Source organism: Carlito syrichta, unplaced genomic scaffold (genome assembly GCF_000164805.1).
Source record: "Carlito syrichta isolate Samal-C Ts95f unplaced genomic scaffold, Tarsius_syrichta-2.0.1 Scaffold138367, whole genome shotgun sequence".
Taxonomy (NCBI): domain Eukaryota; kingdom Metazoa; phylum Chordata; class Mammalia; order Primates; family Tarsiidae; genus Carlito; species Carlito syrichta.
In genome coordinates, this window is record NW_007082463.1 from 138,739 (window position 1) to 162,355 (window position 23,617).

General features: G+C 37.0%; 1 protein-coding gene across 1 annotated transcript in view; it reads right to left on the reverse strand.

Annotated features, from left to right (window-relative positions):
- The window catches only part of OPHN1 (oligophrenin 1), a gene marked incomplete at its 5' end in the record, with an annotated part of 165,607 nt that overhangs the window by 41,267 nt on the left and 100,723 nt on the right, over positions 1-23,617 (reverse strand). Inside the window, 4 exons of the mRNA XM_008049831.2 lie at positions 2,601-2,760; positions 14,149-14,254; positions 15,353-15,411; positions 20,479-20,563. Coding sequence (XP_008048022.1) covers positions 2,601-2,760; positions 14,149-14,254; positions 15,353-15,411; positions 20,479-20,563 — 410 coding nt within the window. The remainder of the gene's footprint in view (positions 1-2,600; positions 2,761-14,148; positions 14,255-15,352; positions 15,412-20,478; positions 20,564-23,617) is intronic.

Below are 23,617 nucleotides of genomic sequence, written 5' to 3' on the forward strand. Positions count from 1 at the left end.
CTTAACATGTCCCAAACTGAATCCTGCTCTTCTCATTCAAACTGCTCATCCTCCAGTCTTACTCATTTCAGCAAATGGCAACTTCATCCTTCCAATTGCTCAGATAAAAAAATCTCGGTATTACCCATGATTTCTCTTTTTCTTCCACAAGCCACATAACAATTTGTCAGCAAAACTTAGTGGCTCTGCCTTCAAAACATATTTTCAATTTGACACTTCTCACCATCTCCACTGTTACTACCCTCATTCAAGGTACAACCATTTCTTAAGATTGCTCTATTAAAATCGCCTCTTCATTAGTCTCCTTGCTTCTACCCAGTCCTCCACAGCTCTTCTCTACATAGCAGTCAAAATAGTACTATTAAACCTAAGTCAAATCATGTCACTCTCAGGCTCAAAGTCCTACTATTTTACTCAGACAGACCAAAGACAAAATCCTTCCAATGGACTACGGGCTCTACTCTTCTTTCCCTCTCTATTGCCTCTTTGAACCATTGTTTTCTATTTCATCTTTTGCTTAACCCACTCTAACCAATCTGGCTTCCTTGTTGTACCTTGAATATGGTAGGCACACTTCTGCCTCAGGGATTTTCTGCTTATCATTTCCTTAGCCTAGGACGCTTTCTCCCTATATAGCTGAATAAATCATTCCTCTACTTTCTATTGGTCTCTGCTCAAAGGTCATCTTCTCTGTCAGTCCTTCCTCACTCCCTTGCTTCTTTCTTTCCTCACTGTATTTAAAATTGCAAAACCCTTTCCCAGCTTGTCCTAATTCCCTTCTCTGCTTTTGTCCTTAATGCTCATTACCATTTAACATATTATATATTTTCCTTACTACGAATACTGGGTTTTTTTTTAAACTTCCTTTGGAATATAAACTCCATGAGGACTGTATCTCTAATTCCCAAAATAGTACCTGGCATATAATGGGTACTCAGTGCATATCTGTTGAATGAATGAATCAATTTATCAATAAATGGCACATGGGCTCAAGATCAAGGGTCAGCAAATTACAGCCCACAGGCCTGTTTCCTGTTTTGTAAATAAAGTTTCATTAGAACACAGTCACATCCATCTGTTTACATACTGTCAATGGCTGCTTTCCCACTACAAAGGCAGAGTTGAGTAGCTGTGACAGAGATTTATCTCCTGCAAAGCCTAACTTATTTGGTATATGATTCTTTAAGAAAAAGTTTTCTGATCCCTGCTTTAAATTCACACAAGAAACTACATGCTAGGCAGTGCTTTCTGAATATCTTCAGAAATCTCAAATCCAACCTGCCCCAAACTTTTCTCCATCTCTCCCAAACTTTTCCATTCTGTATTTCTTATATATATGAAGAACAGCCCCATCCACTGTCAGACAAGCCAGAAAATTAGGATTCAGAAATCCCCCTCTCCCACATCTTCTACTTCGAGTCACCAAATCCCATTGCTTTTATCTCCTTGTCCCTCTTTATTGAATTATGCATCCCTGAAATGGCACTAGCTGCCAGAGAGCTCATAGTTTAACAAGCAGGGCCATCTGTAGCAAGTGTGCAAGACTTATTAATAAATATTTCTTGTCTTAGTCTCATTCCTGGGTTCATTTTTTTTTATCTCAACCCTTGTTTTACCTTTTGAACTTGGCCTGACTATAATGTATGCTTCCTCATATTTTGTATACAATATAAAATACACTACTTAAAGTTCTTTTTAGAATTAGATAGGATTCAAATAAGCATACGTATTTATTTCTTTATGGTTTTGGTAGAGTTTAGGACACTCTACCCCAAAATATGGCACTTTGGCATTTGCAGAAACAGCAGAAGCAGGAAGGTCTCTCTGACATTTTTACATCCTTCTCCCCGAAGCCAAAAAGAATTATCTAAACTTCCTCTAAGGTAGGTCATAAACTTTCATTACAGAAGTACCCTCCCTATACCTGGAGGAAAAGAACATGCTTATCCTCCAAGACAAAGAAATACCAAGATGAATCTAAGCAAACAGGACTTGCTAAGACCTCCTGTTTATTACCATTAGATCATACCCTTTTGTCCTCTAGTCACATATCTTCATAGCAATTCACTTTGCCAAACTTAGTATACAAACGTACAGGTTTACCTGTTTTTTAGGGCTTTATTTCTGAAAGCTGTTTTTACAATAAAACTTACTAAATAAATTTGTATGCTTTCTTTTTGCTAATCTGTCTTTTGTTATAGGGGTTTTTGCCATGAACCTATCAATGGGTGAGAAGATAAATATCTTCTCCCCTCAATTTTATTGTACATAGACCATTTTTATACCTATCATTTTCCTCGATTTAATTTTCTGTCTCCATACTACATTGTTAACTCCTTAAAAGGCAAAGACAGTAACCTTTTACTTCTTCAATACCTCCAATATATAGCATGGTGCCTGATAATAAGGTTATATGCTTAAACAATATTTGCTGAATTAATGCATTTTCCAGAGTCAGAATTGTCATTTAATGTCACTGTATGATAATGGGATTTCCTTTCATTGTCAGCTTGAGCCAAGGAGGGCGACACAACCCTGAAAGGCAGTTGGGAGAAAGTGTCACATTTGGAGGAATGGTGCTGAGAACAGAAAATGCATACCTTGCCAAAGTGCTCAATTAAGATTTCCACCACGATGTTCTGGAATTTGATGTTCATCATGGCAGCCACAGTGTCCTCCTGAGCTCTCATCAGGGTGGGCCCAAAAATCACCCCCATGTTGGAGGGGGTCATAAGATTCTCTTTGCTGTGCTCACACACACTGCCAGAAGAGAAAGAAACTGATTAACAAGATTTGCTTCAATATCCCTTTGTAACCAAGACCGTGTTAGGTGCTGTAGTAGGTAAGAGAAACTTAAAAGTAGAAGGAAAGAAGAGGTCTAAAATATATATGAGAAGAAAAAATTACAAGGAAACAAGTAGCAAAGTATACGAGATAGAAGATAGTTAGAAGCCAAAGTGAGACATAGTTAACTTAGCTAGCAATTGGAGGGGTTCAGAGACAGACAGGGGTGGGGAAATGGATGCGATGATGACCATAGTCAGTCAAATAGTATTTGGAGAAAGAGAGAAGCAAGAAGACATTCAAGGCAAGGGTATAAAGAACAACAAAGTATATGGAGAGAATGCCTTAAAGTCTCTTCAGTCAGAAATCTAGTCCCTTTCCCACTCCCAGTTAGAGAAGCAAAAATCTAAAAGAGCTGAAAGGGATTGTTAAAATCAGCCCTTGATAATCTTCCTTATTTTACAAATGAAAAAGCACAGGTTCAAAAGAAGAAAGGAATTTATCTGAAGTCACAATGTTAGCTATAAACTAGGGCCTGCAATTCCAGCTTTTCTGATGCCTAATCACTTTCCTTGCTTTTAAACTTCCTTTAGTGGTTTCCTGTCACTTATAGGACTGCGCCAATTCTCTCCAAAGCAGCAGACCTTTCGTACGTTAAGTAAATTGTCCTCTATTTCCAAACTCTAGGCATATTTTAGGTTCTAAAACTGACATGGGTTTGAATCCCAACCTACTCAGCTATGCAATAGGGAGTGTTAAATAATACCCACTTCAGAGAGTTGATGAATAAATACAGGTAAATTGCTTTAGCATGGCACCTAGCACCTTGAGAAGTATCTGTTATTATTACTGATAGGGCTTACATGGAGGGGCCAACTGTTGAAATATGCTGAAACTCATTGTGCTAACCTCACATTACTTAAGTGACATCCTATTCTCGCTGCTGGCACCTACTTCCTCAAGGTTACATACATCTCAAGGCTGCATGATCACCAGCACCAGTCTGCTTCCTCAAGGCTACCTTACCACTAGCACCTGTTACCCCAGAAGTATGTGACCACCAAACTCCAGCTACGCGGTATAAGAGGGACCCACCAAAAGAACAAGGGGGCTGATTCGTCTCTTGAACCAGTCTTCCTCTCATTTCCCTTTAATAAATTCCCTTTTGCCTGACTTCCCAGCTCGTTCTCCTTTTCTCCGCACTCGCCTTACAATTACCTCTCCAGGAGCCTCCATTCTAGGCACAGTTGACCTCTGACACTCTTGTTAGATTAAACTGTGTAGTTTAGAATTTTTTTTAGTTACATCATGTTTTTTCATACCTCTATATCTTTGCTCATGCCATTCCCTCTGCCTAGAATGTCCCCCTTTCCCAACATCTGAAAAATGTCTATATATTCTTGAAGAGTCACATTAGGTGACATCTCTTTCCAGGCAACTACAGCCCACTGTGTTCATCTTAATTGCCACTGTTGGCAAGTAGAGTATGTGCTGCAATTTTCTGTTTACTTATCTGCCTCTCCTCCTAGGTGGTAAACAACTCCCAAGTGTGTGTGCCTGGAACACAGCGGGTACTAATGAATCATTTTTAAAGGAACTGAGTTTCTCTAGTGCTTTTACAAATAGTACTGGAAACAGCCAAGTAAAAGGCATGCAGCCCTTGGGTCAGCGTGGTTGTGGGGGTGGGCAGGTGAAAAGATAGTACAGCCCAGCTGTCTACTCGAAACATACAATTTCCAAGCCTACCCAGGTTAAGACCAGGAAGAGACTCACTCATCAACAGTCAGGTTCTTGACACTAAGTGGGTAATTGAGAGAGACAAAATCTTTAGACAAATCTTAGTGTTTTAAGTCTGTGAAACCACAGACAAAGGCTGAGTGCCATTCAGATGGCAATGAACAGCAACCATTCACAGGCTTTGATATTGCTGGACTGGTGATGAGTTCCTTTCAACAGTTTAAATACCTCTGCAATTAACCTTTATTCTTTAGTGACAGAATTATTTCAGATATTAAAATGGAAAAGTATCTCTATGCTGCCACCAAGTGATTCGGAATGGCTAAACCACTAGTGTCAAGACAAGGACACTTGCTTATCTCCTTTTGTGAGCTTAGAAGGGAACTGGTGTTTGTTCAGTGTCCCATTGGCGCTCAGAATCATCACAAGTCCAAAAGGCAGAGTATTTAAGCTTGAAGCCTAGGATCACAAAGAGCAAAGCACTTAGCAAGATCACATAGTTTGTGAATACATGGTAAGGTGGAGATTCAACCCCATATTTGTTGGTCTCCAAAACTTACAGTTGCTTCCTTGTATCCCACTGCCTGTTTATCTATTTCCTTTGGAGAGATCACTCATATGGGAGCCCTTTTATGCTAAAGCCATCTTCTATTTCTCTGAGGGAGGCACCTGGTATCCTATTTAGGATACTCTTCCTTCTTCACCTTCTTATGAGATTTGGAAGGTCATTTATAACTTGGGGATATTTCTTTGCATTTGGCATCTCTCCTTTTATTATACATTTTGAAAACCATTAAGAGGCATAGGTCACACCCCAGATTATGGGTTAATAAGTTGAATGAAACAAAAAACAAATGTATAGTGAATAGTGAATTAGGTAGGAGTTTGTGGTATGATCTGACAGTGAATGATTCTTAAATTCTCTAGCCCACCAAGGTAGTAAACAGTTTTCAGTGTAGGAGAAAATAATTCTGATTGAAAAGTTTAGATTAGAAGTCATAAATTAAAATGCCTAGAGGGCATAAGGTAGGTAACTTACATGAGGGAAATGGACCTGGTAAGAAGTGTCTGCCCCATTTAGACAAGCAGATATTCTTGAGACCATCATTTTTCCACCACACTCTTAGAGATGCACCATTAAAAGAGTTACTTCTGCTTTTAAGAAGGGGGCTCATCTCTAATGTAACCCTAATATGCTATTTGTTAAAACATTTGGGAGAGGTGAGGGCTGTGGCAAATTAGAAGCTTGTGCCCATTCCAAAAGTAATAACCGTTATTCAACTCCAACTGATTACTGCCACATGAGCATGTAAGGTCCTTAAATCTATGCTGGAGCCAAATCCTTATTTCATCCCCCCCAAAAAATAGATCAGGACAAATAAAACATATTTGTGGTCTGGATCTGGTCAATAGGCTGCCAGTTTGAGACCTCTGGTTTAGAAGAGTGCCTGGCAGAATGATGGGCGGTTGTCTATATGAATTTTCAGGTCTCATCTAGCTTTACAGTCCAATGATTCTAAAAACTTTATGTTCTCTGACTCCTAAACAAAGAAGCCACCTCCAATTATATTACTGGTTCCATTACTAATGTACTATATGGCTCTAGGCCTATTTTTTCCCTAGGTATCTGTTCCCTTATCTATAAAATGAGAAAGTTATTAGGTGATCTAAAGGGACTTCCAACTCTGCCAATTCAATGAATCTAAGAAAGTTGTGCTCCTGTGAACAATGGAGAGAAAAAAAGACAATCACACATTGTGTGCCTCCTATAGGAAGAAGACAGAATCATCTATTAAGTATGCTTGCCCTTCCCACTCTACATACAGACACACCAAAAACACAAAACCAAAAGAGAACTAGAAATCTGAACACAATAGTTGATATTAGGTAATTATTATTAATTTATTTTTAGATGTGATAATTCTATTGCTTTTATGTTTATATAGAGTGCTCATCTTTTTAAAATACAAATTGAAATACTTATGGATGAAATCATACAATGTCTTGGATTTGCTTCAAAATAACATGAGAGGAGGAAAAATGGATAGGGATACAGATAAATCAAGATTAGCCATAAGTTTATAATAGTAGAAGAGGGGTTGATAGACACACAAGAATTTCTTATACTATTTCCTCAATTTTTGAATTTACTTGAAATTTGAATAATAAAAAAGCTATTCAAAAGAAAATGACAATAAGGGAGAAGAGAGTGAGTCAGTGTCACAAGTGACCGGGCCCCTTCCCCAAGGATGGTGCCCGTTTTAAAGGGCAGACAGCTTTGACTTCCTCCACTGGTGTTATAGTATCTGTAATTTACTTTAAATACTTCAACAAAGTCTGTGCAATGTCCTGGATTACATCAATGCCATCAATTGCAACCACAACATTATTTATGCAACATTAAGAAAGAAAAATAATTTCATTGTCAAATCACCGTGTAATATTTCTGAAGACATTTTAAATAGAAAACAAACTCAAAAATAAACATAATTTAACTGAAGTGACTACAATATGAGCAGCTATTACCAAGTCGAGGCGTGCAAAGGCTATGATAATTACATCAAAACTGCTGCCTGACAACAGTAATTTTAAGAAACCATTGATTCTAAGATGCATCCAAAATTTAGATTACAATTTTAAAAAGTACTCCTTAGAACAGATGACATTTGGTTTATGCAATTGTTAGTTTTCATGTGTACTCTAGAACAGGTAAGTATTGTAGTATTCTAATTGTGAATCCATACTTACATACTCTAGGGGTAATTAATTTGTATTTAAAAGGCTACATGTAGAAGGCAGAAAGGCTACTATAAGCTTCAGCTAATTTTATCTCCAAAAACACCAAACGCTTTGTTAATTAATCAATATATGGTAAGAGTGATTTCTCATTGCCTACATGTATTCAATATATATATTCACTGGAAATATTACAAAGATACCCCACTGTGCCTGAGCAGAGTAGAAGAGTATAACAAAGGTCAACCTTAATATCAGTGAAGTAGATGAACCAATCTTAGGCATCTTCAGATGTGAATATCACCTATGATACACTCTAGCCAAAAAATAGTTAGCTTGAATCCATCTAGCCTCTGGATATAACCTCTAATTTACAAGAAATACAGGAAATAGAGAAATAGTCTGAAAAATATGACAATGAAGAAAGCAGACAAAATAATAAGCAATATTCTGCAGGACAACTGGTCACATCTTGTCAATAAGCCAGTGTCATTTAAAAAGAGATTGTGTTCAATTTTTTAAAACATAAAAACAGTACCCAGGCTCAGTGGCTCAGTCAGTAATCCCGCGCCTTGGGAGGCTGAGGTGAGTGGATTGCCTGAGCCCGCGGGTTCAAGACCCACCTGGGCAACTTGGCGAGACCTCATCTCTACAATAAATCAAAAAAATAAAAAAATTAGCCAGGCGTGGTAGTGCACGCCTGTAATTCCAGCTACTTGGAAGGCTGAGGCGGAAGGATTGCTGGAGCCCAGCAAGTTGAGGCTGCGGTGGCCGGGAGCGGCCACTGCACTCCAGTCTGGGTGACAGAGTGAGACTCTAACTCAAAAAAATAAATAAATAAATAAAAATAAATTTAAAAGTTTTAAAAATTAAAAGAATAAATAAATAAATGGACTATGCCAGATTAAAGAGATGAAAAGGACGTAGGAAGTAGATATAATGTATGACCCTGTATTGATTCGTCTGGACAAACACCTACAAACACTTTTTGGGTCAACTGGGAAAATGGTCTGGAGAGGTGAAAGTTGTTAGACTGAAGAAAGTAGACTGAATAACACCATAATCTCATGTTAGTAAAAAATGCAAATATGTATGTATATACATAAATGCACACATACACACACAAAGATCTGAAAGAATATGTAGTATATTAACAGTAGTGATTATTCAATGATTATTTGATTCAAGTGATTATTCAATTGAAATATTCAATAGAAAGCTTTTATTTGCTTTACTATATTTTCTAATTTCTACAATGCAGAGTATTGCTTCTGAAATAAGAGAAGTATTATTATAAAAATAAGACTCTAGTAAGCCTAATAGTCTGCACCTTTAGAATGGGGTAGCCCAGGCCTAAGATTGCAAAGCAGTCTTGCATTTGGACACTAGATTGTAGGATTTAGTTGCCTGACTCCAATCTTATCTGCTTCCAATGTATCTTTCATGCAGGCTGTTGCCAGAGGATCTGACAGGACAGAGAGCTGGGACTTCATTTAGTTCACAAAATAGGTTGTACAGCTCCTTTTTTGCATCTGCTTGCTGATAAATACCTGTATGAAAGGTAGAAACAGGCTGGAGACGTGCTTCCACTGTAGTAAGATTGTCAGGGAGGTGATCCTTAGTGTTCTCCCATCTCTCACTAATGGAAGCTACTGGTATTAACCAAAAAGAACTAGACAATTGGGAACCCCAAATTGGCTGAGGTCAGTTTGCATCTGCCTGTTATTAGCCTAGGAAACAGGCTGGCAGCGGGAGTGCATTACACCGGCATATATATTATCATCACATAGCTTATGAAAGCAGCAGTTGACAGACAGGATAATCATGTGCAGTTTAAAAGCACATGAATCTTCCTTTTCTCCTGTGTAAATTTCTTAGTTAGAACTAAGTCTATTTTCTTATTCTTTTTTTTGAATTGGAGTCTCACTCTGTCGCCCAAACTGGAGTGCAGTGGCCGCTCCCGGCCACCGCAGCCTCGACCTGCTGGGCTCCAGCAATCCTTCCGCCTCAGCCTTCCAAGTAGTTGGAATTACAGGTGTGCGCTACCATGCCCGGCTAATTTTTTTATTTTATTGTAGAGATGAGGTCTCGCCTGCCTAGGCGGGTCTCGAACCCGCGCTCAGGCAATCCACTCACCTCAGCCTCCCAAAGGCGTGGGATTACAGGCTGAGCCGCCGAGCCCGGCTCTAAGTCTATTTTTAATTTACATTTTCCCTACATCTTTTGTTTATAAAGATTTTTAAACATACAAAAAAATTGAAAGAGTGGTGCTATTAACACTCATACTGTCTATACCTAGATTCAAAAATTAAAACTTTGCTGCATTTGCTTTCTTTCTGTATATTTTTTCTGAAGCCTTTTAACTAAACTGCTTCATTCCTAAATACTTCAGCATTCATCCCCAAAGGCAAGACATTTTCCTATAAAACCACAATAACATTTTCATACCTAAGAAAATTTACAATAATTCTATATCATCTAATATCTAGCTCACATTCAAATTTTCACAAATGTCACAAAAAGTCTTTTATATTTGGGTTTTTCAAATCCAGATCAAATAAACGTTCAAGCACTGTACTTGTTTCCTCAGTCTCTTAATGAAGAACAGTACCTCTACATCTTTTTCCCATGACGTTGACTTTTTTGAAAAGTTCAAGTCTTTTCAAAAGTTTTATAGAAAGTCAAACATTCTGTATTTTTCCATATCATTTATTTCTTGTAAACTGGAAAGGATATTTAGGCTAAACATTTTGGGCAAAAATATTTCACCATTTACATTTTATATTTCTTACTGTATCAAATTAGAAGGTCCATAAGGTCAGTCTGTACCATTATCATGATACTAACTTTGATCAATTACTTAAGGTGGTGCTGACCAGGTAGCATCATTATAAAGATGCATTTTTTTCCATTTGTAACTGGTAAGTAACCTGTGAATAATTCACTGAGATAATGTGAATAACCTCTTCCTCAACATTCTTTTACCCAATGGTTTTGATGTGTCTGCAACAGAATACTGAGTATGCAAACCAGTGATTGTTCTAGTTCTATCATTACTTGTACTTTTATTAGTTGGCATTCTTCTGCAGTAAAGAGCTTTCCTTCCTCTAACCACCTCCATGAGTTTTTGCTTATCCAATGTGTTATAAACAAATACATTATTGTTTTTGATATTCAGATTATCCCAAACATCATCGGTGTCAGCCCTTCCAAGCAGGTTCCTATGTTCTTTACACATGACCCTATGAGTGTTTCAGCTCTTCTTTGCTTTGTCGTACATTTTATTCAAGGCTAACCTTGGATTTTCCTTGCCCCAGACAGAGGATCGGTCATTAATTTAAGCATCCTTGATTTCTTCGAAAAGGAAATGCTATTTAGTAACAAAGAACTGGAACTAGGTTATTCATTGCTTTTTGGATAGGATCACTTCAAGACTGGTTCAGTGAATAAAGGTTTTGGTTGTTGCGGTTTTCTATTTAAATCAGGAGTTAAATATTGACATTCACAATTTAACCTCAACATAAAAAATTCCCCCTTTGTTTTGAATTTTTTTATCTGTATCTTTTTCTTACAGCATAAACCTTGCCTTGTGATAACATTAATATATTACTTTTTGCTTTATCTTTGTGAGGTATGTGTGTGTGTATTTAATTATAATTATATGACTATTATTAATAAACCTACTGGGTGATGCTTAAAACTTTGCTTCCTTGTTTTTAGAGTAGATCTCATTAAGGATGATTCAGGGGACTGTGTTGACAAGTTAGCTAAAATAACTGCTTTCTCTGTGTGATTATATTATTAAATTGATAAACACAGATTCATTGACTTTTTTTGTGCTCATTTTTAGGGTTTATAGTGTTTAATTTTGCTTTTTTATACGTAAAACATTAATATGGCTTAAAAGTCAAAACTATATAAGCAGGTACGCTTAGAGTACTCTAGTTCTTATCTTTATCTCTTCTACCCTATTCACCGAAATCCATGCAGTAACCATTTTCATTATTTTTTATTTATTTTTTATTTTTAGAGTCAGGTCTTGCTTTGTTGCCCAGGCTGGACTGCAATGGTGTTAAAATAACTCACTGCAGATTCCATCTCCTGGGCTCAAGTGATCCTTCTGCCTCAGCCTTTCGAGTAGCTGAGACTACAGGTGCCACCACACACAGCTCATTTTTTTTTTTTTTTTTTTTGGGTAAAGATAGCATGTCCCTATGTTGCCCAGGTTGATCTCAAACTACTGGGCTCAAAAGATCCTCAGCCTCCCAAAGTGCTGGGATTACAGGTGTGAGTCACCACACCCAACTCATTTGCTTATTTTTATAACAACTTTATTAAAATGTCTTACATATCATAATATTCAACCTTCTAAAGAGTAAAATTCAATAACCATTAGGCTATTCACAGAGTTGTGTAACTGTTGTCACTATCTAATTTCAAACATTTTCATCACTCCAAAGAGAAACTTCATACCCATCATCAGTCACTCTGCATTCCTTCCCCCACTCCACTTCCTGGCCCTTGACAACCACTAATCTGCTCTCTGTCCCCACATATTTGTCTAATCTGAAAATTTCATATAAATGGAGTCATATAATAAGTAGCCTTTTATGTCTGGCTTCTTTCACTTAGCATAATATGTTCAAGGTTCATCCATGTTGTGGCATGTATCAGTACTTCATTCCTTTTTAGGGCTGTATGCTTATACCATATTTTGTTTATTCATTCATTATATGGTGGATATTTGGATTTTTTCCACCTTGGGACAACCATGAATAACATTGCTATGAACATCTCTATAAAAGTTTTTATGTGAACACATGTTTTCATTTATCTTGAGTATATACATAGGAGAGGAATTACTAGGTTTTGTGTAACTCTACATTGAACTTTTGGAGTCATTAGGTTTTTTAATTTATCTGAGTATGCTTCATTTGACAAAAATAAGAAAGTGTGGTATATATTCTTATAGATACTTTTTCCCCCGTTTTTCTTGAAAAAAAAAAACGTATTATATACTGTTTTACACCTTTGGTTTGCTTGTTTGTTTTTAATGTTGCTGCTTATTTGTTTTATATCCTGAAAATTTGTAATGCATCCTGAAAATCATTACAAAAACAAAGTTCATAGAGATCTTCCTGATTTTTTAAATGTCTGTGTACTATATGTTTAAATATACCCTTATTTACTCAACTGGCCCCTACTGTCAGATGTTTGTGTTGCAGTGACAAACTTTGTTCATATGTTGTTTTATGTTTGTGGAGGTACATTTTTAGAGTAGATGCCTAAAAATGGAACTGCTGGGTCAAAAGATAACTGAATGTGCTGATTTGTTAGATATTGCCAACCTCCTTTCTCTTGGACTATATTGTAGTAACACCAGAAATGTATTGGAGTGCCTGTTTCCCCATAGTCTCATCAATAAGCATTAGGATTAGTCAATAAATGGTAGCTCAATGTAGGTTTGACTTGCATTTTTCTTTAATTTGATTTAATTTTAATTTGTGGTCCAAGGAATGGAATGGGTTATTTTTTAAGTCACACAGAAAATTAGTGATAAACCTGGAACTTGAACCCAAAGTCTTTTTCTTAAAAGCAATTTCAAATTATCATGAAAATGTCTTCTTTGCTAATTTTCATACTTTTACTGAGATTATCATGTAATATTATTAATAAAAGTATTATTATACTTTTTGGAGAGAAAAATGACATCTCTTAATGTTCTCTATTAGCCCAAACTGCAAACATTGGCAGCAAATATAAAAGCCAGACTCTTGTTAATTCTGCTTATTATCTATATTAGCGTCTATAATACTCATTTGCTACAGAAGTGTAAAAAAATTAGAAAGTTGGAGCAGAATCAGATATTGGTAATATGGCATATCACAGGAAAATTTGAAGCTCAGATAGGCAAAGCACTCAGAATTCATTCCAGTGAGAGGTCAAGAGAACCATAGCCTGAAGACTCACCTTCACCTTGAAGACCTTAATTTTAGGTGTTTGAGATCTTTTCCTCTTTAATGTGGTTAAAATATAACATTACTGAATGTTTTAGTGTTCTGACAGCTTTATTTGCTAAATATATATACTTAAAATGCGTTACAATTTTTCTAAGCCTATTTTCACATTTCTTTACTGTTTAATATACCAAGAGAGGCATTGAGAGTGATCTGTCTCTGGTCACCAAATGAGCTAGCATCGGAACTGAAACTAGTGCCCAGGTTTGCTGACTCCCAGACCAGTTGATTTCTACATTTTTTTGAGTCAAATAAATGTATCTTTATTCACAATATTAAATCCTCTGGCCAGGAAGCACTACTGTGAGACACATATGCTCCTTTCAATGACCTCAGTGCCTACTTTCTGTTACTGCTATTACTGTCTGTTACTAGAGCGCTTCTATCTGTGACTGCCTGCCATACCAGTACAAGAAGATGACCAGAATCTTAACAACCTCCTTTTCTTCAGAGTTTCCTATGTGCCATACACTTTACCTGTGTTCATCCTAACCCATACAATAGGCCTGCATGTAAGCATGACTATTCTCATTGCACAGGTGACCAAACAGAGACTGAGAGGTTTGCCTAAGATTATACAGCTAAATTAGTTGAAGAGCTTGGATTCAAAACAAAGCTTATCTGACAGCAAAGCTTGTGTTCATTCCACTGTACCTTGGTGTTGCTTTTCAACTAAGACAACCCAGATGCATAATGAATCCAAGAGAATATACACAAAGGTCAAGGCAAAATCACCTTCCTCAGAGAGCACTCAGCCTGCCCAAGAAGCAGTATAGGGCTGGAATGGAAAGAGCTGAAAGGCAGTTTCTCTGCAGTCCTACCACGTGGGCCAGTCCTGTAATGGATCCTTTCTGAAAACCCAGCAGTTACTTACTTGACTAAGTGTCTTATCAGAAGTTCTAGCATCTCTCGGTTCTTTTCTGGTAGTTTATATACCAGGGAGTGAATGGCTCCCAGCCGGTAATCCAGGTTGTCAGACTCTGAGAGAGAACAGTGACAAAAATGGTTTGGCTTTCAGGGCAAATGGATTGAGCAAATTCTCCTACACATATGCATGCATATAGCACACACAAACACACACACACACACACACACACACACACACACACACACACACACACACACACACACACAGAGAGACAATGAGTAACACAGAGATGAAAAGAAATGAAGAAATAGGTTTAGAAGGATGATGAAAATAGAAGAGAGAAAAGAAGAGAAAGATGAGAAGACAAGACTGTCTTCAAGGAAGTCAAAATGCTGGACACAGCAGGTTGTTCCTAAAGTTGCACATACAAATTTCTAGCTGAAAACCTATTCCCACCCACCTTCTTTGTGGTACTGAGATGTGCTGTTACCTCTGGGTTCCTGTGAAAATCACTGAGACAGTTCAGCAGTAAAGACCAAAGTTACTTTGCCTCAACAAATGAAGATAAATCCCCTGAATCCTTTTACTGCACAGCACACAGGACAGGATGCAGGATAAGGTCACACTGAGATGGGAAGGGACACTTATACAGTGGCCTCAGACAAAACGTTCAATGCTTCTTCAACTGCCAACATTTGGGATAATTCTATATGCTTTATTTCTCATGTACCTCTGTCTTCATCCTCAGTTTTCTTATCTAAAAAATGTGATGCTGGCACTAACAGGTTGGGAACAATGATTCACAACACAATTGAAAAACATCTGAAAAGGCAAAGTGCTGAAGGAGGCTGAAACAGCAACTGTGATGTAACCATTTTACCGCCCCCGGTAATGTGAGCCAATGCTCCTGTTCTGATGGAAGAAGTTACAAATAAAGACATAAAGTCTTTACATCTGTCAATCTGTCACATCCCTCAAGTTAGCCAGTTTTCCCCAACCCACTCAACTAACTGATTTATGAAAAACAATATTACTCTTAAGTCTGACTGCAAGCAAGAAAACCCTAATTTGGCAATGGACAAAATCTGTGTATTTTTGTATTACTATTTTTTTTAACCCTCAATCGCTTCCCCTCAAACAGTTTTCCAAACTTATTGCTGAAAATCTTATTAAGAAATCAGGACAACACAATTAACTAGTAAATACTTACTTGCAGCAGAGACCAGCTCTTTGTGAAGCTTATAGGTCATGACAGGTTCAGAAAGATTCCTGAAATGAATGAAGACTGTAAGTTCCTTTAGGGAGGAGAGTAGCCAAGTTTGAATTCTCAGTTTTGTGGGCAGTGAGGCTGAAGTTTCTGAGCCCTGCAGCTTAGTGGAATTACATACATTTTTCTCTTCACCTGGAGCTTTGTCAGGAGAATCCAAGTTGCTAGTAATTCAACAAAAGACCTGCAAAAGTGTGGGTTGATGCCTATAGCAAGGTCTCCAATCAACTCTCAAAAGTGGAAAGAGGCACAAACCAGTTCTACAAAATTCCAAAGTGGACTCTTTTTGAATGCTACCATGAATCCCTTACAATTTGATAGATGCTTAGAATTTCTAAAGTGCTTTTGCATCTGTCCTGTCATTTGGCCTTTTCAATGATTCTGTGAGATGGAGCAGTTATTCAAATCCCCATTTATTGGAAGAGAAAAATGAGGCCCAAGTAGGCTTCTTCATTTAGTCAGAAAACATTGCCTAAACCCCTATTCGAACCTGCCAATGGTGCCAGGTATTGGGGATCCACAGATGAATAAGACATCGTCCAAGCCTCCAAAGAACCTCCAAAGAACTAATAGTGTAGTAGAAGAGAGCACCAATGTAGTAAAACAAGTATAATAATAAAATAAAGGTGGGTGGCTCAGAGGAAAGAAGTGACCAGCTAATAATAATAATAATAATAATAATAATAATGATAATAGTAAACTCTGCACTGTTCTAAGTGATTTACATGTATTCACTCATTTAAGCCTCATTACAACCCTGTGAGGTAGATACTGCTAATGTCTCCACTTTATAGACTGGGAAACTGAAGCCAGATATGTTAAAGAACTCATCCAAGACTACAGAGCCAATAAGTGGGAGAACCAAGAAGTCTATCACCCAAGTCCATGCTCTTAATTATTATTATTATTAATTATACTGTCTGCCACTGTCATTATTATAATAATACAGGAGAAAGATAATAAAGGTCTAAACAGAAATGGTGGCAACAAAGATAGAAAGAAAAGGTGAGGGGAGAGTGTTCTGAAAGACATTAAGAAATAATTATTTCATTAATTGGGTATGATGGTGAAAAAGAGTAATCTGGTTTGGGTGGCTGGAGAGAATAGGAATTGATCAAGAGGGAAGTACAGATGCTCAGTTAGAGGGGCTAGAAAGGGCTAGAGAGGTTAGAAAGGGGAAGATGTCTATGAAGAATCTGGATACAGGGCCCTTCTAGGTCTGAGAAGCAGATGAGAAAATGAACCTAGAAAGGTGGTTAAAATAATGAGAACAGAGGTTACTGCTCCAGGAGAGGTAGCAAACCGGCAGCCAAACAGCTACATGAGGCCTTCTAACATTTCTTGTTTGTCCAACACAGAGTATAAAAATAAAGTGGAACTGAATCAATGATTAAAATTTTTAAAATTAGGTATTTCAATACAAACTCATATTTTCTATCTCTGTTGAAAAACTGAAGGGTACCAGGTGATCTCAAACCAGGCAAAGTGGGGATTCAAAGGGAGGCCCAAACTTTACCTGTACGATGACTACTTATATACCTAATCCTGAATTGTACCCTACATCTTTAATATAACAAAAAAAGAAAAAAAGAAAAACTGAAAGATCTGGCTCCTTGGGCCCACATGGTTATTTGTACAAGTAAACAATACTGTTTGTATGTAAACAAAGGGATTGTCATATAAATAAAAGTTCAATGTGTAAAGTGTTTATTAGGAAAACAGTCTACTTCACTCATTTCATTTCTTGGCCTCTAGAGATTTTTCAGTTGTCCATCACTCTGGTGTAGTAAAAAGAAAAAAGAGGCCTGGGAACTATCACATAGAAGTCCATTAAAGGGAATGCCAGAAATGACCAAAGAGGTAAGAGAAAAACCAAAAGTAGCAGAATCCAAGAGAAGAATGTTTCTAGGAAGGCTTGTTAACAACTTCAAATGTTATAGAGGTTAGGTAAGGTAAAGACTGATAATTGTCCTTTGTGTGCAACACTGAGGGAGTCTCTGGCAAACGCAGCTTCATTGGCGCAGAGGTTGAGAGTCAGATTACAATGGGCTGAATAGTAAATTGGTGTGGAGGGGTTAAGTAGAGATAGGAAGTATATATTACTTGATAGAGAAGCTTGGCTGGGAAGGTGGAGTATCTCATTAGGCAATCTTGTCTAAGTTCCTGACTCTAATTATCACCTATATAGTCAACAATTCCCAACTTTTTAGCTCAAGCTCAGAACACAGTGCTTAGTTTCAGACCTATATATATCCAACTGCCTGCTTAATATCATGCCTTGACTCAAATTTGACATACCAGAAACCCAACTTGTTCTCTCCCTCAAATCTGGTCCCCTTGTGTTTCCTAAATCAGTAAATGCATGACCATCATGTGCCAGAAACATAGAAGTCATTTTTTATCTCCCTCTCCTCAATCCTCCTATCCAATTCATCAATTTTACTCCCCAAATGTAATGAATATACTTACTTGTACCACTAACCACTACTACACCCCAGTTCATGCAGAAGCATCATCTCTTGCCTGGACCACAGCCCTAGCCTGCTAACAGATTTCCACCTCAACTCATTTTGTCTCCTTCTAATCTAATCTCCATACTTGTTTTTTTTTGTTTTTGTTGTTATTTTTCAAAATACAAATCTCACCATGTAAGCTTCTGTTTAAAAATCTTTCAATGTATTTCCATTACTTTTAAGATAAATCCAGACCCTAATTCTTTTTTAACTGCATGCTGTAATTTTATTTTATTATTATTATTTTTTAATTTTAGATTCAGGAAGTACACGTGCATGTTCATGACATGGACATATTTTGTAGTGTTAGGGACTGAATCTCAGTGGCCCATTCCCCAGATAGTGGACTCTGTGCCCCACAGGTAATTTCTGAGTCCTAACTCCCCTTCTCACCTCCCCCTTTATTGGTGTCTTCAGTACTGCATGATCTGTCCCCTACGTACTTCCTCCTGCCTCTCTATATACTCAATACTCCACCTATACTGGTTTCTGTCGTTTTTTGAAGTGGCCTTCCTCTCTCCTGCCTCAAGGCTTTGTGTATGTACAGTTCCATTTGTCTGCAGTTCCCCATCCCTCTAGTTGATTCCAACTTATACTTCGAAGCTCAGTTTAAATAACTAGAATAGGTCAGGTCTTCCTATTAAATGCCTTCATAGCACACTATATCTTTCCTTCAGAATACTGATTGGAGTTTGCTATATTTGTGATTATTTGTCTTCTCACTGTGCCATTTACTAGACGATAAGATCTTTGAGGCTTGAGATCATACCTAGTGCCTAGTGCCTAGCATCATGCTTGGCACAGAGTAGGCACTCAGGTGATTTTTATTAAATAATTTAGTGATTTAAAAATATGCATTGCTATAACATATTTATATGCTGAGAAAAACCAGCTAGTTGAATAAGAAGGATAAAGATACAAGAGAAAGAAAGGATGATTTTTAGAGGACTTTTCTGAAAATACTGGAGATAAAGGGTGACTTGGGTACCTAGAACATAGATGGAGATCCACTCTGGAACACTGATTATCTTTGTGAAATCAAAGGGGTGTTGATTGGCTAGGGTATATTAAAGAACCATGGATGAGGGTCTCAGAAACAAATCTCTTATTCAGGGCACTACCCACTCACATTTTCAGGTTCAACCTTCCCATCTTTGGAGAGGGCCACATTATTTATTATGAGATGAGCTGGTAATGATGCAATGTGGGGAAGGATTTAAGCTATATAAATCTTAGAGGATTTGGACTCTGTTCAAGAAGGCTAGAGACTGAATCACTTACTCCCATTATTCTCATCATAATGAGTCCTCTGAAAGTATTGAAGTCAGATTGCTCTCTGTCTTCACTAAATTACCCAGGCAACACAAAGAAGGCCACAGCCCCTGAGAGTAGAAGGTAGGGGAAGAAGATGCCCCAGTACCACTGGCCTTATAAGTCAGAGATACTTAGGTTCAAACAATACTAGCTATGACCATGAATATTACTTAATGACAAAAGGTGTGTACCTCAGTTTCCTCATCTGCAAAATGCATAAAGTACTTGGTTCTGGGAGAAAAAAAACCCAATGGCACAATCACTGTAAGTAACTAGCACACAGCGTAGTACCAAATAAACCCTCCAATAACAGTACTTTTCATGTTTAGCAGACGCAGGAGAAATATTTCTGGAAAGAGTATTCATGTTTATACAAAGCTCCAAAATGATGCTACAGCAGAAAATTACTTAACAGAAATATCTGGAACCCAATCTATCTTGGATTAATGATATTTTCCAGAGTTTAAGTATCTACTTCAATGCCTAAAGAGTACAATCGCTGAAAAAAGAAACTTTAGCACATAAAGTATGGTGAATACACAGAACACTAAGAATAGTAAAAAAATCAAAGGTTTAAAAATATATGTCTCAAACACCTTTTGCATAATATAAACGTATGTCCATAAACTGAACAATATGCCCATCATCATTGTACATCCCCAAATTCTGCTGGTGAGTTAACTTATTTTTCATACTGTTGACCCTTCATTTGGCTCCAACATTTTCATGATTGTATTTTCTTAGTTTTTATTTTCATTATCTGGATTAAGGCATGGTCTCACACACACACACACACACACAGGCATGCACGCGTGTACAAATGCACATGTTATTTTTTCCCAAATGGAAGTTGATGTTTCAAAATAGTTGTTATCCATTAAAACATGGTAACAACCCTGAATTGTCACAACTCACGATTTTACTAGTGACCCAACCATGACATCACACTCCTGTAAACAATGGTAAAATGTGTTCAATTATTTCAAGTGCATGATTTTTAAAATAATCTTTTTAACCTTGTCTTCAATAATAATTCTATTGTTTCTGTTTCCCTTCTTAAATTCTCACATTTATAATAAAACAAAGTCATCTGGACATTCTTTGACAGAAATCCTCTTCATACATTTTTTTCTTAAACAATCCTATTCAAACTCATGACACTAAGACCACATTATCCCCTAGGTGCACTCAGACAAATTTCATCAACTATGAAAAGCAAGTCTCAATTCAATTCAAACATACCTGAGGTAGAATTTCAAGGAGCTGGTGATTGTCTTAATGTCCCAGTCACTATTATGAAAATCAACATCTCCCGGGCATTTGGGATCTATTTGAGAAAAGTAAACAAAAAAATAAAAGTTAATCATCCAAAAGATCTTACTTTCTATCCCTTTTTAAAAGTAGTGTATTAATTTTAAAAGACAGTTGCTCTAACCAGTTTTCAAGAAATTAAAATTAATTTTGAAAGATAGTTTCTCTAACCAGTTTTCAAGAAATTAAAATTAATTTTGAAAGATAGTTGCTCTACCCAGTTTTCAAGAATTTAGGAAAAGCAAGTCTTCAATGTTTCAAAAGTTCCCTTGCATTTTGGTCTAGCATATTAAGGTGATACGAAGTCAACTCTTCAATCCACACAAGAAAAAGGCTTAATGAAGGGAAAAATCAACTATTCTTAGACCCATCAGAGAACTGAGGTCATAGGGCAAACAAACAGCTTCCTCCAAAACTGAAGAGACAAACAAGCAGATACAGAGAATCAAGCCTTATTGGAAGAGAGGCTCAGGAGTAGAAAACCCCCTTGGAAACCAGTACTGGAATAGGAAAACCTAATCTGTAATTGAAAAAATTGCTGGAGGCTCAATATGTACAAGTTGGAGAGGTAAAAACTCCAGGGGAGCCAAGTTCTGCAGTGGGGGACCCCCACACTTTTGTGAATTTTACTTTTAGGAGTCCAATCAGGTTCTTACTGGGAAGATCTGAGAAAAATCTTCTCATGCTTCCAGCAGCGGGAGAAAAAAGTAGCCATCCTATTGTTTGTTTGTTTGTTTGTTTGTTTGCTTTTTAGTCTCACTCTGTCATCCAGGCTGGAATGCAGTGGCGTGATCACAGCTAACCACAGCCTCAACCTCCTGGGTTCAGGTGATCCTTCTACTTCAGTCTCTCAAGTAGCTGCCAACTTTAAATATGTCTAGAGCTTTCTGTTCTTCTTAACAAAGCCTGCCCTCAAGAGAAACTACTTTACCAGACCCTAATCTCCTGCAGTTTTATCAGAACCTAAATGAATTGGGTGAAGGGAAATATCCAGTTCTAGACCTAGCTTGCCTTCCTGTCTCCTCTAAAGAGGAAAAACCAAGTCAAACCTGAGAAGTATACGCGTAGGTTACAGGCCAGGAACAACAAGGGGACAATCTAAATGTCCATCAATAATAGAAGACTAGAAAAATAAAATGTGGTATATACACATAATGGAATACTATACAACTTTAAAAAAACAAGGAAATTCTGTCTTCAAGCCATGGATGACCTGGAGGACATTATGTTAACAGAAATAAGCCTAGCACAGAAAGACAAACAATGTATACTCTTACTTATATGTGGAATCTAAAAAAGTTGATCATGGAATCTGAGCATTATATATAAGGTGGTTACCAGAAGTTGGGGAAGGGGATTAGGATGGGGAAAGGAAAGAGGTTAATCAAAGGGTACAAAGTTTCAGTTAGAATAGTAGAATAAGTTTTAGTGATCTTTCATGATATGGTGACCACAGTTAATAGTACTGTATTGCATATTTCAAAATTGCTAAAAGAACAGACTTTTAACATTCTCACTATAAAATGAAGATAAATTGGTGGGTTGATACATGTTAATTAGGTTGACTGAATCTTCCTACAATGAAAACACAGATCAAAATATTACACTGTACCCCATAAATGCATACAATTATTATTTGTTGTTTAAAAATTAAGTAAATAAATGGGAAAAAAGAGAAGAAAAGATGATTAATCTAGAATTCTGTACCCAGTGAAATTATCCTTCAAAAGTGAAGGAGAAATAGAGACTCTCAGATAAATAAAAATTGAGGAAATTTATCACCAGTATACCTGCCTTGCAAGAAATATTAAAAAGTTCTTCAGAAAGAAAGAAAATAATATAGGCCAATAAACTGGATTTACATAAAGTAAAAGCATGAGAAGAAGAATAAATGATGGTAAAATAAAATATTTAATTTCTCTTATTCCTAATTGATATAACAAGTAACAGTTCAAAATAATAACAATAACAATGTAGTCAGTAATTATAACTTAGGGATAGGTGAAATGAATGGCAGCAACATTATAAGTGGTGGGTAGGAGGTACTGAAGCCCAAATAGCAAGAGATCTTACATGTCAGTGCTTCCCAAAGTGCAGCATGTGGATGAGCATTATTTTTACTTTTAATAATTATGCATTCATTTTTTAAAGTATTCAAAAAGTATAATTAGTATTTAAAATTATTCCAAGAACATCACTGCTTAGGTAAGGCAAAGAAACACAGTACATTTATTTAACAAAAAATATTCAGTAAATAATAGTACAGGTGTGTACAGACACAGGGAAAATGGTTCAAGAATGACTCAAGTTTGGGAAAATTTGATTTGAAGGAAGGGAGAACAGTTAAGAGATCATTGCAATCGTCTGAATGAGAGACCATGAAAGCCTGAACTAAGACAGTAGCAGTAAGAATGAAGCAGGAAGTAAATTTTTTAAATATTTAGTAGATAAAATTGATTACACTTGGTGGCTGATTAAATGTAAGGGTTATGGATGAGAATAAACAAGGACAGCACGTATATTTCCATATGAGTCTAGGTTGACAGTGGTATTGCCAACCAAGACAGGAAATACAGAAAAAGGCACATCTCAGTTTTTGTACCGTTTTCCATTTCATTTTGGTGTTATGGACTAGGCACTGAGACGATGAATGGGCTCAGTATTAGATTCGTGGAGTTTGAGGGGCCTACAAGGTTTCTAGGTAGAGGTGACAGGCCTGGAATTAAGAGGACTAAGCTGGAGAACCATCAACATAGCTAAAATCATAAGATGAGTATGAAGAGAAGTCTGTGAACAGAATCCTGGAGACCATGGTCAAGGGCTAAGTGGAAGAAAAGGAATCCCAGAGGGAGGGTGGAATGGAAGAGTGAGAGACAGAAGTTTGGTAGAGAGACTCATGGAGATGGAGGGACGAGTGTAACAGGCATGTTCTGTATTAAATATAACAGACTTCAAACAAAGGAAAGACTAAGAAATTCTTACTGAAGCCAAATAAGTATCATTCTCAATAAAGACTGAGTGTAGTAGTAGGAAAAAAAGCAAGACTGAAATGGACTGAGGAGTAAAGATG